Below are 20,662 nucleotides of genomic sequence, written 5' to 3'. Positions count from 1 at the left end.
GAGAGAGAGAGAGAGAGAGAGAGAGAGAGAGAGAGAGAGAGAGAGATGTGAAGGAATATGCATTGGGAAAAAAACCCACAGAAATGCCTTGAATAACATTTGTATCTCTTTTTATCTCTGACCTAAGCAGGAAATTGTACTTACTTCTAAAAGTAATTGATTGCTTCTATGATAAAACAACTAATTATGATAATAAGCACACAGTTAAGAGAGGAAGCATAAATGATCCTAAGTCTTTTCATTATGGAAGGCTCTGAGAGCTGGGCACCCACCATCTCTAAGGTAAACATAAGAGAGCGAGGGCAGCATTTGTAGAACATCTTGTAGCAAGACAAATGTTTCTGAAGAAATCAATAGCTGTAGGCTGTGTTTAAAGACAATTATTTCAGAAGGCACACAAGCAAAGACTAATGATTTTTAGCAAACATTCATAAGTGCACAAGAAGCAAGAGGCCTTCCTAAGAAAGGGCAGAAGGGTTCAGTGCAAAAGCAAGTAAAAGAAGACTATTGAGAAAATTCAAGATACAGTGAAAGTCATTAAGAAGCAGATCTTAACAAAACCCCTCATTGTGGGATTGTGATCATGACTTGTGATCATACATAAGGACTTCACTTTGTAGTTTGTGCCTCCAGCTGCTGCTGGAGGGTTGGGGTACCCTCCTCACTTCCCTTTATTATTATGTTGAGACAACACAGGGTGTTTAAAAGAATACTTCCAGAGGAAACAGAGAAAACACCCAATCTCTCCTTCTGATAACGAAACAGTCAAGAAAATTTAGTGTCCACCCTACTCCCTATCCTGAATCTTTATCTTTGTAAGACCCGTGGGCATTTATTACTTCTAACTCCCGTTGGGGATTCTCTCAGTATATAGTTGGAGGATTTTTCTGCCCTTTCTAGCCAGTGTCAAGGATACCCTGACATAACGCACCGTACATCTAAGCATATGCTTCCCTCTTGAGAATCCACAGCCCTACAGACCAGGAACACATCACTTCATTAACTCTGTTCTGGAAGCAATAGTCTACATAATAGAAAGATTCCTGTCTTAGAGTGGAGACCTTCTGATTATTTTTAGTTACTTGGGATAATTTTTGTTTATTTGAACATTCGTAGATACACCCCCTGTGATCTCCTATCTCCAACCATGCTCAATCTTCCACACTTCTACCTCCTGATAACCTATGCTGATAGACCAATCATTTGCTAAAGGCAAAGCCATAACGATTCACTCACTTCCAGAAAGTCTGACTTCTGAAGTCGTATTGCATTGGTGAAAAAGCTTTCACCTATTAAAAAAGGGGAGGGGCTTCAACGACCAAGTATTTGTAGAGGATATTTCATATTGAAGCCTTCAACAATGGTTACTTCTCTGTGTCTTCCCGAAGATGAAGTACATGTCTCTCCTATCCCTCATGACATAGCTACATCTTTTTGTCTGAATTATTTATTGGCACACAATAGGTATACAATAATAATTTATTTAAATATTTATTAAGGGGGCTATTTAGTGATTGAAAGAATGATAGAAAGCAAGGGGCAATGACCAGAAACAGTGTATTTTGGTTTTTTTTGGGTTTTTTGTTTGTTTGTTTGGTTGGTTGGTTTTGGTTTTTTCGATATAGGGTTTATCTGTGTAGCCTGTCCTGGAACTCACTCTGCATTCCAGGCTGGCCACAAACTCAGAAATCCTCCTGTCTCTGCCTCCCAAGTGCTAGGATTAAAGGCATGGGCTACCACTGCCCAGTCAGAAACAGCTTATTGAAGAACAAGTTTATTTTGGCTTACAGGTCTAGAGGGTATAGAGGAGAATCCATAATGCCAGGTAGTAGGCAACAGGGGGCTGGAGCAAGAAGCCAAAAGAACACATTACAAAGAAAGAGAGCAGAGATGGCTAACTGGCAAAAGAATGAAAAAAATAAACTCTCCAAGCCTTCTCCCAGTGATGTGCTCCCTCGATCAAGGCTCCACCCTCTTAAGGTTTTTAAGTTTCCCAATCAGCACCAGCAGCAGGACTAAGAAATCCAACATGTGAGCCTTTGTGGGACATTTCTCATTTAAGACACCACAAGGGACAATAGAGAGACAGGAGACAGACAGAAGGGAGGAAGAGAAGGTAGGAGCCAGAAGGTCCGCTAAACTGTCTGAAGTAAGAAAAGTGTGAGTAACCCCTACTTTTGTAACCTAACATGATGTCACAGTGTATTTAAATGAGAAAGTTAAGGCTCCATAGCCACTATGGAGTACCTATGAGGCCACACTTGAGATCTCCTGACTGTGCTAATATCATCATAACAATCTTTAGCCTTCTGTGATTGGTGTGATTCTTTAGCAGTTAAAATCTAAAGCATCTGATGTCATACAGAAACAGCCTCTGAAGGAGAAAAGTGATCTCTGTGTATTAATTGGTGAGCTACTATCTGCAATTACATCTCCGACTGGAGTTTTGACTAGCATTTCCTTCTAGCACTGTAACATTCAAATCTTCGGTAATCAGGGACATGTGATACTCTGGAACAGGCTCCGTGAGTCTTTGAAGCTGGGGAACCTGTGCTTCTTCTGTTCCTTCACATTGGCTGCTCCAGTGTGCATGCATGGCTGCCAGGATGATTTCCTATGCCTCCTCAGGGACAGTGAAGTGCTTAGAGATGCTTTTGGCGTGTGCTTGGTTTCAGCTCATTGCAAGTACAGAAACATCATTCCAAACGCAAGCCTTAGTGTTTTCTGTTATCATCATCTTTATTAGCATGATCATCTCCATCACTCTTCCAAAGTCCCTTCTGGAGTGGTTCCTTTATACTAAGGAAGATTAATCCCCCCAAATTAAGCTTGATCAATATATTTAGTGAGGCATAAACGGTATGATTAGTATTTGATTAAAATTCCTATCTTCATTGAATTTAAACTGTAAATATATTGGAAAGGACTCTAGGTTGTTCATCTCACCAGCATATCTCTCTTCTCCTTTGCTCAAAGAACTTTATTTTCAAATATTATGATGGATTGTATAACACTATAAATTAATGTCCATACAAACTTTTGAAAAATAGATATGCTGATTTTATTCTCAAGCTGTTAACTCAGTGACAACAGAACATGTGCATCCCTGACTTTAATTTTACTTTTATATGTTTTAGTAAACAGACCACTATGGAGTGGTTAAATGTATTTTACAGCCATTTTTAACATTAGAGGTTATTTTTGCTATGGTATATTTTTATGTTTTATGACTTTAATTAAATTTCTGATTTCACTCTGAAATGTAAGACAGTATAAAATCCATTTTAATCACTGAATTTGTAGATTATTTTGTGACTTTTCAGAGCTTATTACACCAAGGGGCTGATAATGGAGAGAGAATATTAATAACCTGTACTTTGTCAAGTTCCAAGATATATCCTAAAGGATCTCTCTCTCTCTCTCTCTCTCTCTCTCTCTCTCTCTCTCTCTCTCTCTCTCTCTTACACACACACACACACACACACACACTGTCTCTCTCTACAACCTAACGTCAGATATTGGCAGTGCAGAGTCTTGTTGTAGCCTGGGGAGTTATTCAATGGGGAAAATGCTTGTTGAGAGAATCATGGAGATCTGAGTTGTATAAAATCCCTCAAATCCATGTCAAGCCAGGTGTAGTAGTACCTGCCCTAGACAAAAGGGGAAATTTAACATCCAAGACTGCCCTCAAAACTCATCCACATATTTTGGCACGCAAACACCTTTGCCTTTACACATGAAACTCATGCTTCTTCACAGAGGTGCACACATGCACACAAACAAATTAAAAAAAAAAAACAATTATAGAAGAAACAATTCTTGGCAAGGCTTCTTAAACTGCCATCCTTAAAAAAGAAACTGAACTGTCACAGAATATTTGGTCAGGCTGTGAACCTTGAGATTTGGTTATTTACCGGAAAAACATATTTCTCATTGTAGTGTGGCTCAGCCCTAGCACACACCTTTAATCCAAGAGTTTTCTGATTATTGTAAAGAGGACTAAGTAAAGTCAACCATTTGTCAAGAGGTGCAGCAAGCAAACAGTTGACAGGGAGTGAACATAGGAAAAAGCCATAGAGAATAAGAGGAAGTCGGAGGGACAGATAGATACACAGGAAGTAGAAAGGAGGGACATTCAGTTTGAAGGGTTTTTGAGACAGCATGGAGAAGAAGAACTCCCTTTGGGGATGTCAGTTGAGGAGCAAGGTCAGCTGAGTACTCTCGCTGCCTCCCTGAGCTAGCAGGCTTTCACACCAACACTTGGCTCTAGAGTCTTTACTGGTAAAATCGAGTGATGGAGATTTTGTTTAAAACAACACCCAACACGTACTCTCTACACTTTAACCAGTTGGTATTTCTTAGTGAACTGAAATCTACTGCACAGCAAAACACTTCGGATGAGATCTCTGAGAGCTGCACTATCAATAACTGATGGCTTTGGTTGATGGAGATTTAGGTTTTACAAGCATGATACCCCTGGTAGGTCTACCATGCCCCAATGGACCAGCCCATACTCATGAATGTATGAGTAGCATAAATAAGACCCAGTGGGTTAAAACAAAGTGATGGGAAATCTGTGGGAAGGAATGCAGCAAAGGTTGGGTAATAGAGCATTTAGGAGGGAGAACTGGAGTAAATATGATAAAGATGGGATGCCTATGTGCAAAATTAGTGTACTTCTAAAAAGTCAAAACAAACAACTCCACAGATTCAACTTCTGAGATATCCCAAGAGCACTAATAATATTAATGAGCACTAGCAAAGACACATTACATATTCATGGTCATGGTAATGACCATGGAATAGAAAACAAACATAGCTTACCTCAAAGAGATAGCACATTCTAATTCTTTGGGAAAACATTTCTCAGGTTAGTTTTTGATATATCATCATCTTTATAACATAAAATATATCCAAGTAGCATCAACAAATGCTTGCCCTCAAATTCCCTGAAGTTCAGTTTTAACATATCATTGTAGTACAAAATTTAAAAACCAAATCAGCCACTTAATCGTAAAAATTGATTTCTACTTTTAAATGGTATAAAAAAATTCCTTCTTTCACATCACGTAAATTGTAGATGTAGAAACATGATAGGTAGATAATTAAATGTGTAAAATGGTGTGGCAAATATCAACTTGAGTGGGAGAGAGAGCCTGACACGGCTGATGCTAATTTTGTTGATAGCTCTATAGGAGACCTTTGTAAGATACCAGGTGAGGTAATGATGGTAAAGACGGATCAGAAAGATCACTTTGCTGATTCACAGCTACAGAGAACTGTTAGAAGCAACAGGCCAGGCAGGTAAGCACTCTGGTAAGTGGAAGGAAGGAATGGAGGGCTGACCAGTGTCTCTGCCCCGAGGGAGCAGGGGACAGATTAGGACAAGTGTTCTTCAACCAATTGTCCAGAAGAGTGCTTCCTGGGTTTCTGTGCTGTGAAGGAGGGGAGGTCAGTATAGCCGAAAGACTCCTGTGGTGTGAAAACATAGAGTTATTTTCTTCTCCTGTGGTACACAAGAACCTGAAGCCAGTGCCTAATGACTCCAAGTCCCCTCCTGTGACTCCATCAGCCTGTGACCTGTGTGAAGCACGGAAACTCTTGTAGGTTTTAAGCCATCACAACGTAGAATTTTTCTTTTTCTTAAATTCTAGCGCTGGCTTTACAAATGTTAAAACACAAAATTCTCTATCTCCCTTCCCCCCACTTATCCATTATATATCCTATACTGTAAAAACCATCACCTATAAATTGTTTCTCCAGTTTCTTCATTAGGATGCTTTTTCAGTGCTACTGGAGTTACTCCTAGAATGTAGTTGTGAAGACAAATCTCTTATCTGAAATAGGAGGTGAGCACATCTGGAGAGTTCTTAAGACAAAGAATAAAAACTTACTTGATTTAATATTAGACAAAATTTTACCTAAACAAAGAAAAACAAGCCTTGAAGAGAGCTAAGGAGATGGCTCAGTGAGAAATACCTCTACTGTACAAGTAAGCACAGGGCCTGAGTTCAAATCCCAGAGCCCACACAAATATCCAGGCTGAGCAGAGCACACCTTTTACCCCATTATTGGTGCAGAGAAAGGCAGATTTAAGTGGCTTGGAGGTTCGTCAGTGTATCTGAGTAATTTCCAAATTAGTGAGAAACCCTGACTCAGATAAATAGTGGGAAATAAAAAAAGAAAAATAAAGTTGAACATTAGTCTCCGTATGTGTGCACACATACAGATTCATAATACATATACAGACACATACAGACATACACAAACATACACACATGCACACACAAACACATACATATACATATACACATATATATATATAGCACATATACATATATACACACATATAAAATATACATACATATGTATACACACAAGTACATGTGGGACAAGTGGACTGTGCCACCAGACAGAAGAACTGGTAAGGCTGAGTGAGTCCAAACCCCATAAACCTCAGAACTGAGAACGGTAGTAGTAGAACCAACTCCTCTACCTGCTGTAGAACATGTAACCACCACATCCCAGTGAGAAGACCACAGCAATTAGTCACTGTAGTGGCTAGTCCTGGTAGTTAGCTTGACTATATCTGGAATGAACTCCAATCCGGAATTGGAGGCTCACCAGTGATCCTAATCTGGAGGCTGGGAGATAGAAGTTTCTGACCTGGAGCCTGGCATGGAGATCTTGAAGCACAGTGGCTATGGATTCCAGAAGATTAAGACAGGGAGACCTCTGAGTTCAAGGTCACTAAAGGTGGCACATACCTTTAACCTGGGCTACACCTTCTGCTGGAGACCTACATGAGGACATCAGAAGAAGGAAGATTGACAGTTTCTCTCCCTCTCCCATTTGCCTTGTGGGACTGAGCAACTGCTAGATCCTTGGACTTCCATTCACAGCTGCTACTGACCATTGCTGGGAGTTGGACTGCAGACTGTAAGTCATCAACAAATTCCTTTACTATATGGAGACTACCCATAAGTTCTGTGACTCTAGAGAACCCTGACTAATACAGTCACTTTGCATAAAAACCTGGAATTCTCCATGCTAATGAGGTATCTAGATAGACCCCAAGTACTCAGCCAATGAGCTTTCCTTCCTGGGCATCCCCTCCTGCAAAATGTATTTACTCCTTGGCTCACCCTGAATAAGGTGCATGCATTCACATAAAGCACTTTAAACAAGCAAGGGCTGCTTCTTCATCAAGGATAGGGCAGGGGGAGGCCTTTGTTGCAAAGAGTCACATATTCTTGGCACTCACTCGGTTCCCTGCCCCCTTCCTTCTTGGGTCATGGAAGCATGGAACCCCAGTTCCTACCTCCCAGCAGCAGGCCAGCAGCACCTGGATGCACAGGAAACTGGGAACCACAGCAATTATCCCAGGCTCTGCTTTTCCCATCTGGGAGAACAGGGGCTGGGGATTCCGATTACAGACTGAGTTTTGCAGTTTGCAAGGGTCGCTCCAGGTATCCCAGCTGCAAAGGTGGACACAGCCCACCCAGCACATACGCACATACATATACACATACACACCTATAATAAACACATATACAAACACATATACATTCACACATATGCAAACACATGTATCATACATAAGCATACATACACCCCACCCCCCAAATTAACAGTCTTTCTTATTTGTATTCTTCAATCTATAGTCATCTGCTCTGATCATATGTTAAAAGAAAGATACTTGGCTCCTCGGGTTCAACAAAGTTTGAGTCTATTTCCTATGCTGATAGATAGCTCTGAGTGCAGAACTATGTCAGCATCAAAGCCTTTCTGGACCAAAGGGCTCTCCCACTAGTCCTGTGGCTTTTACTGTTGGTAGGGAAATCATTTCCCTGATAAACGTCGGAATGAACATCTTCCTCCCGGCATGAGCTGCAGTCACCTGTTGGCTCTGCGTCTGTATCCTAACCAACATGTTTCTCAGTGGATCTTCTTACCCCAGACACATCAACTCCCTTAGTCAGAAGTCACTTCAAATATGCCCGAGGAGGGCCATTAAGTGTGCTCAGAGCAGTGTGCTGGGCCTCTATTATAGCTGACCAATGCCAGCGGGGGTTTTCGGTCCCCTTATGTTACTTCCTTCGTTTTTACAGATAACGGCAAAAGACCTACTACAGAGCTCTTCCTCGCAAGGTTTGACTTAAATTTACATGCAAAGTTAAAGTTACTTTTTTAAAACATGTCTTTTACTGAGCTCCCTTCGGAGAACTAACTGATCCTGACACAGTAAAGCAGTCATGACATCTCCCAAAGGGGCAATGTTTCAACTGGGAATCCCTGGCCAGAAGCCCTTGGAGTGAAGAGCTGGGTGAGTGAGTGACTTCGGGACATCTGTTCAGTGGCAAGAAATGAAAAGGTGTTCACTCTTGATGTGCTTAATAAGTCCCAAATGGTGAGGGAGAGGGATGCTCTCCAGTCAACAAAGGAGCTACAAAGCCCGAGGAAGCTCACATTTGACAGCAGTTACTCCTGTGGAGTAAAAGAGCGTGTTCCCTGGGGTTGACAGAGAACTGGTGTCATTAGTCCCAGCACTATGGAAAAGAACACAGTGGGTAGAAGTGACATAGCATTTGAGAAGTACCTGAAGGCCCAGGGATGACAGTGTGTGTAAAAACTGCAGACCTGACTAGACATCTGCGATCCAACATTATCACATGAGTATATGCTTATATATTAACCCCAATTGAAGGCATTTTCCAGCTGACTTTCATGCATTTTATAAGATCTCATTTGCAATCCTAAGACTCTTTGAAATGTGGCCATATAAACCAAACTTAAAACAAATGAAGAAATAAAGGATGGATTTTAACATTGGCTCAGTCTCTAAAGCTATGGTATAAAATATAGGATAACTAAACAATATGCTATAGCTTTTCTTTACCTGCTGATTAAATGGTTCAGAATGCCCCTGGACTATGCAAACGAAACCCTTATACAGTGTCAGTCATAGTAGCCAATGTAACCTATTACCAAAGTGCCAGAGTAAGAATATAGCATTTGGAAATAAATAAATAGAAGTAGTTTGATCTGCAGAAGAAAAGGGGAAAACTGGGAGCATCCAGGAGAATGGAGGTTCTCAGGAAAGGGGAGGTTAGAAAAAGGAGCTGGCAAAGTGTACATGAGCGGGTCTGTGGCTCCTGCTACATATGTAACAGAGGACTGCCTTATCTGGCATCAGTGGGAGGGGAGGCACTTGGTTCTGTGGAGGCTTGATGCCCCAGAGAAGGGGGATACTAGAGGGATGAGCCAGGAGTCGGGGCTGGGGAGTACCCTCTTAGAGGCACAGGAGAGGAGGCAGTGAGGGTTTGTGGCTGGGAGACTGAGAATGTGGATAACATTTGAAATGTAAACAGAATGATTAATAAAAAATTAAAATAAAAAAAAGAAAAAGAAAAAGGAGTTGGAGAGGTTAGAGAAGGAGCATGAAGGATAAACAGAAATCTCAAGACTGAAAGAACTTGGAAAAAATGGCAATTTTAATATTAAACTGTTTTAAAACAATTGGTTGTGCAGAAGAAAACAAATAAGAGAATAAGAGAGGGGTGATTGGATTCTTGGAGTAAACGGTCGATATTTGGACATATTTTAGTAATAATTTACACGAAGGAAATATAACTCAACATTTCATACTTGTAGCTGGTGATAAGTTTGTGGGCGAAAGAATCAACTTGGAAAGCCACCAGACAAATTGCATAAGTGGTCATTTAGAAAAGTAAAGTCTAATTGAACGCACATTTAGGCCTAAAAGTAATAGTAAGAGTTGTCCATAGGCCAATGGTCCTTGAGTCTGAAATTGGGGAAAGTAAGCCAACGGAAGAAAAACAGTATAAATTGCCTAAAATAATAACTCCGTTTTATTTGACTTAAGAGGGGATTTAATTAGAATGCATTTGCAATAATCTCAGGAAGCAGGCTGAACAAGCCACAGGGACAAGACAGTAAGCAAGCACCTGTCTGTGGCCTCTGCAGCAGCTCCCGCCTTCAGCTTCTGTTCTATTGGAGATCCTGCCCTGAGTTCCCTCAGGGATGGACCTTTATCAAGAAGTGTAAGCCTTTCCTCCCAGCAGTCCCCAAGGGAAGGAAAAAGTTAGTTGAAAATTAAACAAGCACAAGTTAACAGAAATAGAAATGTTTACCTTGATAAAAAGAAATGGTTATAGCAAAGAAATTACTTCCTTGTAAACTATAATTACAACAAATTATTCTCCTGCCCCAGACAGGACCTCTGTATGGGAAAAACATGTAGAAATAGCAGCAAGGTAATTTGATGTGCTATGTAAGCAATATAGAAAATAAAAAATAAATAAATAAATAACTACTGGAACATCTACTAAAAGGGGTTATGAGGTTTATTTATTTTTTTCATCCCTAGACAAAATTGAAGAAAATGTGGCTCCTCTATCCAGGAGTTTACATGTTAGTAAATATTTGTTTTCACCAAACATCCTTACAGACATGGTTGGATCATGATGAGACCATTTTGTAAAGTTTGTGTATTGTTATACCATTTAGCTTTTGAGTGCAGGACCCATATATCCTTCATGCTTCATTCAATCACAAATAGGTAAGGTGAAGAAAAATCGCATGTTTGGAATGATCTCTCTGGACACAGGAGTATTACAGCATCAGACATCCAATCACACAAGCAAATCTTTGTAGACTCCCCATCGATACAGGTGGTCCTCAATTTTTGAGGAATCCCAGTAAAGTCACCATTACGTTGAAGATATTGTAATTTAAGAACTGCGTGGAACTCATCTAAGCTATTGAACCTCTAAGAGTAGGCACCCTGTAGAGTCAATCATCTTCTTATCATCATGAAGCGTGAATAACAGTCATTGTGAATACCCAGCACTCTAGGAGAATGTCATACTGCACACCCTGTTAGTCCAGGAAAATGTCAGATGTCAAGATGAGAAGTATTCTTTCTACTGGAATGCTGTAAAGGCACAATTTCCTAGGACCACCCATCATAACTGAGAACTCTGTATATATCTGGAGGCTCTCTCTGTGATTCTCATCGCTGGGTTTACTTTCAGCAAGTCCTGAGTCCTAAGTTCTAGGTCTAGTACCTTCATACCTTTAACCTTCTTTCTCACAATCCTTCCATCTGTTCTGATAGGCTTCAGAATGTCTTTTAACTCTTCACAAGGCTCACAGTTGTCTCCATTGTGTAGACTGCTCAGAGTAAGCTATGATGCTTGGGTCTCACACGGACGCTTTCAATAAGCTATTCATACAGTCTCATCTACTTCTGTCTTCCATGCTTGGCAGCAGCTAATTCCTGTGAACTATATTCATGCCTGCATACTTTTCTCATACATTCATACTGAATCCTCCTTACTGTATGCATCCACTGCCCTGCCCAGTGTTCCTTTATTTGATGTGAGCTACTTCATTGGCTTTGAGCAGGAGGCCCAGATAAATAGCCCTTAGTGCAGCAGTTAATCAAAGATGAGCAACTGGGTAAATCTCAAGATTTTGTTCACCTCAGGTGAAATAATTCTGAGCTGTGTTCTATAGAGCATCCAGAGTTCAGGAGCAGGATCAACACCCATACTGACTCATGATAGCCCTGCAGAGATTTCCTTAACATCCTGGCCTCATTTGCTAAGGCATCTTGTTCCCACACTAGGGAGAAAAGAATTTCGTACCTCTCTCTTGCCACCTTCTCTTGTCATGAGAAAAGGTTCTCTCTTCTCCTTATATAAGCATTTAAAAAAAAATAACGTACTTTAATAATATCTTAAACATACACATTAACATCCAAGTTAAAGCAAACAATTATGGACTCTGTATGAACATTATATCCACAACCAATGATGTAGTCATACCCTTGGGAAAGAGCCTTTTTTTTTTCTTCTCAAATAAAGTAATCCCAGATTGGAAAGTTTAAAGGGCTTGTTGTTCCTATCAGCTTTAGAAGTCAGATTTCTTGCAGGATGTTGTGTGAGTCCATGGTTTAGGAAGGGAGGTGGGAGTTGGTCATAGAAACAACTTGTTTAAGCAGTGAGATCTATCCTTGCTTGTCAGGGAAAGCAAGCATGCTATTTCTGTTTTTTTTTTTTTTTTTTTTTTCTTGGCTCTTGATCATGCTATGAGACACCTGTATAAAATGAGGCTTCTCGTATCTCCATATGCTATGGGTTAATGTGCTCTCTTTGCATGAGTTATCACCAAATATGTAAGTCAAATGGCACTAAGATCTGGCTCAGAAGAAACACTGGGCTTCAGAAGTGCTGACAGATTTCAGAACTGATGTTAGACCAGAGAAATCAAACCTTTCTTGGACTCCTTCCAGGCACTCCAGATGGTGAGGAAATCTGAAATGAGTCAAGGACAAGGAAAGTGGGCTTACCCGGATCATCATGACCGAACACCTGATATCATGGATTGTGTCATAGATCTTCTTTGAGATGTCCACAAACTGATTATCATCAAGAGCAGTCAGGGAGTTCTTGCTTAAAGCCTCCAGGGCCACATTCACTTGTGTCACGAACTCCGGGATCACTATGAAAATAAGTAACAAAGAAATTAGATCCTTTGTGTTTCAGGATTCCTACAGCTTCCTGGAAATGAAGGATTTTATTTTAAATGAATACCAACTATGCACACGGAAGAATCTTCTTAGGTCAATCCACATATGATTGCTAATCTTGCTTTTTAAGTTAAGATGTTAAAATAAGTATGGAATAAAAAAAATGTCTCCAACTTTAAATGTAAGTTCATTGGGGCCAGAGAAATGTCTTTGCAGTTAGGAACAAGAACGATTTCTTTTTTCCAGTAGACCAGGATTTGATTCTCAACACTCATATCACACAGCTCAAAACCAGTTGTAGCTCTACCTCCAAAGGGGCCTTATACCTCTCGACTCTGCAAAGCTTTTTACTGGTAGCATCTTGAGGTGAGCCAAAGCATACATGATTATGCTGAGAGACAGAGAGACCTAACCAAATCCACTCTTGAGGTAATTTATTCACAGTCAAATCCATTAGTGAATGTAGTCATGGATGTATCTTTTTATGAGGACAGTATTGATCTCTGGAAGGTTTCATTGGTATCTTTCTTTTAAGATCTCATAATGAGGGTTAGGTTTCAACAAAGCTTTGGATGGGACCAACCATAATCAAACCACAGTAATGTTCTACCTTTTACCTGGTCATCCATTGGAAATAGGTAAATGAATAATAAAGCAAGTATTTTCTCTGACATCCTCATGATCTCTATTCAAATTTCAAGTGTAATATACTTTGTCATCTAATTATATCCTAAATCCAGTGCCAGAGTTGTTCTTCTACTATCTCTAGCTATCATCTCCTTCTCAAGCCCATTCTATGGTCCTACTCCTGTGGGACCTATAGAAACCATGCCCGTTCCTTAGGCTAATCACTCTTCTAAATGAAATGACTTCTTACTCTTAAAAAGAAAAAAAAAAAAAGCTTTGATACAAAATTGGCTATTAGTAAGTTGTTTCCCTAATTAAGTCATGCCACTGCTGGGATTTTAAATTTTCAGTCACTTCTTTTTCTTAAAAAAAATCGTTTGTTTGTTTACACTCCAGATTTTATTGCCCTCCTGGTCCACCCTCTGACTGTTCCACATCTCATACTTCCTCCCTGACCTCTGCCCTCTACCCCCCCATCTCCACAAGGATGGCCCCACCTCCCTTCCCCCACCTCACCAGACCTCTAAACTCCCTGGGGCCTCCAGTCTCTTGAGGGATGGGTGCATCATCTCCAACTGAGTCCAAACCCAGCAGTCCTCTACTATATACATGTTAGGGACTTCATATCAGCTGTTTTATGCCACCTGGTTTGTGGTCCAGTGTCTGAGAGACATTGGAGGTCCAGGTTAATTGAGATGGCTTGTCCCTCTAGTTCTTGAAACCTTTTCCTGTTTTTATCTTAGCTGCCTACCCTGGCAGGTACTGAATATATATTTTAGTGAGTTGAGTGTCTGAAGAAGTGAATGAATAAAATACACAAGAGCCAAACAAAAGTATGAGAACAAAACTTACTACACCTCTTAGAAATCAATGTGATTTAAGTTTTGCTCATTTCAGAGGTACATCAAAACTTACTTATGCAGACTTATAGAATCATTCAAATATATTGAATGAGTGGATATTTGTTATTCATTCATTCATTCATTTTGAGTGTGGAGAGAAGTGGAAACTCAGTAAAGACATGTCTAGCTATTTCATACCTCCTTCAGGTTCTACTTGTGAACACCACCCCCAAATCACTATGGTAAACAAATGGCTTCTAGCTCCCTTAGCATCCTTCCTTCACCTTAAATACATAGTAGAGTTCTAAGCATGGTGCTCTCAAAAGCTCTTACTGTCTGTTGAACAAAATTTCCCATATCCTCCTCCCTCAAAACTCTTCTATCAACATGCAGGCAACGCATTAAGTTTGGATTGACACTTTCAATCTGTTAGCATCTCAGGAACAGCAAAGCTGTACCCATTATCTCTCTTTCTGTTCTGAAAGAACAGATGGGATTTCAACTTTTGCCTTAGTGCATTTTTCTTTTGTTACCTTAAATCTCATCTGTGTCTGGACCTTACCTAGACCATAGTCATGTGGTTGCTTAGATCTAAGTAGGAGTTATTGTTTTTAATACTTTCAAGGAAGTAAAAAGTGAATATATTAAAATTAATTGCTTTAAGACGATTTAGGAATATATACAAAATGTCTATCTTAAATCCATAATCTACCTGGGTTTTAAGAAAATGTAGTTCTGGCAAGATGGCTCAGTAGGAAATGGTGCTTACTGCTAAGCTTCAAGACCCTTGGGACCCACATATTAAAAGCAGATAATTCACAGTCACTACTTGTTTTCTGATCTTCTCTCTCTCTCTCTCTCTCTCTCTCTCTCTCTCTCTCTCTCTCTCTCTCTCTCACACACACACACACACACACACACACACACACACACACNCACACACACACACACACACACACACACACACACACACACACACATACACACACACACAGCATATGAGTTAACAAATGCATGCTTCTCAGTCATTCACCAAATGGAGGTATATGTCAAATAAATTTCTTTCTAATCATTTGAAATGTTAAGGAAGATAAACTTCTGAGATTTCAAGGGTAGATTTTATGAAAGAAAGGTGGACTTGGGGACAACACCTTAGTTGCTTCAAACAAAGGATCTTGTCTACTTCACATATCAAGTTCTAAACCTGTTCTAGACATCTTTGGAAATCTGTGCTCTCTCTCTCACCGTGTTCAGAATATGTAGAATGGCCGCTAACTTACCATTGTGTGGGGAGCAGAAGACAACCTCTGGTTTTGGTTCTCAACTGCAACTTATTTGAGGCAGTGTCTGTCTGGTCAATAGTGCTTAGTGCATTAGGCAACTGACCCATGCGATTCCAGGGATTTTCCTGTCTCTGCCTCCTCCTTTTTGCCTAGAAGTAGAAGGACCACTGGCTATTGTTTTGTGCTTTACTTGGGTTCTAGCCTTCTCCTAGTTCATGCTGAGTGCTTAGCACCATCTGGAACATTTTACCTACATGTTTAATGTAATCCTCACAGAAGCTTTAGAAGTTGGGGGCTATTACTACCCTGATTTAACTGATGAAGTGACTGAGGTCATACGACCAATCAGTGAAGGGCAGGTAATTGAGACTCTGGAGCCTGCTCTCTGAACCCTACATCTTCACTGTCTCCTTTTAATAAGTAAAGTCCTTGAGGCTCCTAAACTGTAATGCTCCTGGGAAAATTAATGTTAATTTCCTGACAATGAGGTTAACAGACCTATGGAGCCAAATTCTACTAAGCCTAGAGCCTCTCTCTGGTAGTAACCCAAGAATATTTTATCCCTTCTTAATCCTTGCTAAATTTATTATGTGCATTTGAAAGTAGATGAGGGTGCATAATTACTAATTAAATGGGTCAGAAAAGAATTCAGACTCATTATAAGTGATGCTTAGAAATGACGTCACCAATTCATGTTGTCAATCACTGATAAACTCACATTAAACTATTTATAATTACACTTCTATCTTTGAAGATTACTAATGTAAAGAGGTTGCCCTTTGAAAATCCATATAGAGTTAAGTAGCTACCTCATTATGTTCTGCCTCCGCAGCTGGGGGTGGGGTGATTTATAACAGAAAGTACAACTAATCATAGAGTGACTTCGATAATTACTTCGTACCCTTTATTTCCATTTTATTTAACACTAATGTTATAGTTCATATTCATTTAATATTTATGGATTTAATACAGATCCTGTAACCGGGAGTTGTTTGAAATTTCCAAAAATATATATTCTCCAAATCCATGATGGGAGAACATCTTGCCCCTTTTCAGAGGTTGGGTCATGGAGTTCTGACTAACTCTTGATCATTTAGGGCAGACCACATTTTTAACAGAAACAGCTATTCTGTCCTTCTTACAAATTCTGCTTCTACTTCTAAGTAGCTGGATCATGCCTCCAAACTAAGAGGTAAAAGAAAGTAAAGGTTTATAAACATAGAGTTTTAAGTGTGTGTGTGTGTGTGTGTGTGTGTGTGTGTTCATATGAGTCCAGGTATCTACGGAGGCCACTGGATCACTTGGAAACAAGACTCACAGGCAGGTGTGCATTGCCTGATGTGGATGCTAGGAACTGTATTTTCATCATCTGCAAGAACAGTATGCACTTTTAACCTTTAAGCCATCTGTAGCCCAAGATATGGCTTAATGGAGTTGATAATTATGCCCTTAGACTATTACAGACATATCTTATTACATATAAAATTCTGATTATTTAATAGGCTGAGTATGTACTTTTGAATGCCTCCAGTGACAGAAACTGACTCATTCTCTAAGCTGATACTTTGAAATTTTTCAAGTTTTAGCCACATGTTATTATTAATAAACATTTTAATTATTTTAAGGCATCTAAACACCCGTGGATATGAAAAACTTACCTAGTTTAAACTTTCCTCAAATCCCTCTTTATTTAAATCACAGTCACCGTTTTAAGTGACTTAAAAGTTGAGATATTGAGAAGCTAAAATGATGACTCAGCGAATTAGAGTGTGACATGTTCTTGCAGAAAACCTGAGTTCACTTCTCAGCACTCATGTTGGGTGTACCACAGTCTCATATAACTCTACCCTCAGGGGACCTAATTTCTTCTCCTGGTCTCTACCTTCACCTGTATTTCCATGCACATACACAGATAAACATGTACATACATTATTAAAAATAAAAAAGTCGTAAAAGTAGATGGACATGCTTAAAGTGGGACCTCTGACAAGAAATCTTTAAGGAGTTTTCTGTATATCATTTGGTTTGAAGGGCTACGAAGTTGTCTGCTAATTTTTTTTCCAAGTTAAAGTTTTCTAACATTTATGTTATTAATAGCAATTTCTTTACCATAAAGCTACTCAGAATACACCAACTTAAATTTTTATGAGAGGTGACAACATGTATTCATCAGAAACCAAAATGCTCTTGTTGGTACCCAAATCTCTGAGTTCTCAATCCCTGTGTTGTATCATTGCCATGCCCAGTAAACAGAGCAGAAGTGATATATATATGACCTAGTTTTTAAAAACAGGTCAACAAGATGTTGTAGTTCCCATCTTGGCCACTCTTTCCTTCATATCAACTGCTCTAGGGACTTAATCCCCATCTTATCAACAGTTGATGGAGAGTTCAGCATCACCTAGAACTGGTACTGCTGGGAAATAGCCAGCAAGTATGTAAGGATTCAAGCAACAGCTAGAAGACTAATTCTATCCTTTAGTAGATGAGGGTGATAATTTCACTAAAAGTTAAAAGCAAGCATAAGCAAGAGATATCTATCTAAGATTCCCCTGGATTTCTGATGTCCAGAAAATGCACAAAATAATGTTTACTTTTTAAAACCTCTGGAGCATATGACTGACTGCTATACTAAGAAACAAATTCCTTATAGGAGAATGGATTAGTTTGCCTATTCATTTAACAAAGCAAATCATTCTGTATTCTGTATCTTGTTCTTGTCAACTTGAATATATGTGATATGCTTCTTATTGTGCATAGTATTATATTTCCATCCTAATTACTGTATACTACTCTGTTCTACATTAACAACCATCATTCATCAATTTAGTCCAGCTATGATCCCATTTATACAAGGACTATATAGTTCTGTCTATAAAATACTTGCTATGCACCACGAGAACACAAGTTCAATCCCAGACACAGATACAAATATGAACCCAGTGGTGCTGTGACCTCAGAGCCTCTGTAGAGGCAGAGGCTGTGGGAACCCCTAAGGCTTGCTGGCCAGTCAGACTAAGCTATTCAGTGAGCTGCAGGCCCCAAAGAAAGACCTTGTCTCACTGAATACAAAAGGTAAATGACTCCTTACAAATAAGGTTGATCTCTGGCTTTCATACATATACATGCCTATCTCTGGCCCACTTTACACACACACACACACACACACACACACACACACACAGAGAGAGAGAGAGAGAGAGAGAGAGAGAGAGGCATGTGTATACACACATTAAACAAACAAGCAAATTAAATTGGCAAGTACATGAGTATATTTTTAGAGAACCTATCTATGAATTAACATCCTGGGCCACATTCTCTAGCTGTGCCCTGCCCTCAATACTTGGCATATCACCCATCTTCTGTCAGCCTCTCTCTTGAACACCATCTGCATCTACAGTAGTTGATAGAACTTTACTGCTGTAGGTTGGGGATTACAATGATCATATATATATATATATATATACTTTGTCTTTAATTTTAGATTAGAATTTCCCCTTGAGACTCATCTACCATGCTATAGCCTGTTCTAAGTCAATCCTTCATCCCTGAAGTTTCTCTTCTCAAGAGAAGCAAACAGGAGAAAAGGGGTGCAAGGTGGGGGAAGGGTTTCCTTCTGTGAAGCTTTGGCAGCACACTGGACCAGAGTCAACTAAGGCAGCAGGAAGCTCAGTGTAAACGAAAGGCATTTCATACAAACTGAGGCAGAAAACATGAGGGGTAGGGGTGGGGAGAATCTAGAACAGGAAACGGGACTTTTTCTAATCAGTATTAGGGAAGCAGCTTTTGGTGTGCTCCTGGGGATTTCTTGGAAGAACATAAAATGTCAGTTCCAAGTCTTCAAACTCTAGCTTTTTGCGCCCAGGTGTCTATGATTGCGAATAAAAATAGAGCCACTTTTCCACTCCAGAAAATATATTAATTTGTTGCTTATCATTCAAAATTAGTTTATATGTTAATTCATCTGACCAACACCCTAAATCATGTCTCCAGGTGGACCAGGCAGGCCAGTCCTCTGGGGCTGCTAATATGTCAGGCATGTGTGAAATAACATTCTTCTCCGCATCTGGTTTATCTCTGTTTGGGGTTATTTTCTTACTTGTGAATGTAAACAATAAAGTTTTAAATAATAATAATAATAATAATAATAATAATAATAATAATAAATGTTTCTGTCTCTATATGTACATATTTTCTCTTATGCCAAGCTTCTTTAAAGAGTTGTTTCAACATTTTCTTCAGGCAAATAGTAGATATTGGAGTTAGAAGGTAAACACAGATACAATTAACTAGGAGCCTGTACCAATCAACGAAGCATTCTACCTACTAGACTCGAGATTCATATTCACAAAACTGCTGAAGATGAAGGAGAGAACTACATCCTTAAATGAGAAACTATGAGATATAAAATTTTAAAATATATGAACCTTTAACTTTCCATGAGGAAAGATGGTCACTGAAGAGCAAAGGATGAAATACTATCTTGAAATTCTAAGGGAAGGGAAATTTATTTTAAATTCTATGATCCATCAATCTATAAATTGAGTGAATGGCAGGGGTATTTCAGGTATCTATGGACCCCCAATTTGATTTCCATGAACTCTCTATTAAGAAGATACACCAATGGTTTGTTGTTATGATATGAGGTCAATGCAAACATTGGGCTAACAAAACTGTGAAGTTAAATTTAACGGGATAATACTAGGAGTATAAGTGTTTTGAAATATTGAGACATTAAGTAAACATGGAACAATTTTGTCAGTTATGGTTCTCACTATAAAATCAGGACAGAATTGTTTATTTTTTATTATTTATTTATTTATTTATTTACTTATTACTTATTCTTCTCCTACATGTTACATTCCTATCATCAGTCGCCCTCTGTCCTCTGCTTTCAGTCCCTCCCTACTACCTTCCTTCTCCCCCAGATCCACTCTTCCTCAATTTTCCTTCAGAAAAGAGTGGTACTCTAACAGATATCAACCAAACATGGCATAACAAGTTACAATAAGACTAGGTACCTTTCCTAACATTAAGTTTAGCCAAGGCACCCAGTATGAGGAAAAGGCCCCCAAAATAGGCAAAAGGAAGAACCAGAGAGAGCCCCTACTCCCACTGTTAGGAGTCCCAGGAGAATACCAAGCTATGCAACCAAAACATATATGCAGAGGACCTAGGCCAGACCCAGATAGGCTCCTTGATTTCCACTTTAGTTTCTGTGATACCTACAAGCCCTGATCAATTGATTCTGTTCGCCTTCTTGCAGGGTAGCATTGTTATAGAATGAGATATAAAAAAAAAAGAAAGAAAGAATGGGGTACAGAGCTAAANAAAGAATTCTCAACTGAGGAATA

The 20,662-nt window shown here is 39.4% G+C and overlaps 1 protein-coding gene across 2 annotated transcripts in view; it reads right to left on the bottom strand.

Moving 5' to 3' along the window:
- Ctnna3 (catenin alpha 3) overlaps positions 1-20,662 on the bottom strand; it is a 1,475,129-nt gene that overhangs the window by 285,679 nt on the left and 1,168,788 nt on the right. For both annotated transcript variants that reach the window (XM_021205680.2, XM_029542317.1), the window contains exon 13: positions 12,377-12,528. In XM_021205680.2, the coding sequence (XP_021061339.1) occupies positions 12,377-12,528 (152 nt within the window). The remainder of the gene's footprint in view (positions 1-12,376; positions 12,529-20,662) is intronic.

The sequence above is a fragment of the Mus pahari genome, chromosome 9, assembly GCF_900095145.1.
Source record: "Mus pahari chromosome 9, PAHARI_EIJ_v1.1, whole genome shotgun sequence".
In the NCBI taxonomy this organism is placed as follows: Eukaryota; Metazoa; Chordata; class Mammalia; order Rodentia; family Muridae; genus Mus; species Mus pahari.
The sequence above is the reverse complement of the archived record's forward strand: the minus strand, read 5'-3'. Positions and strand labels throughout refer to the sequence as shown.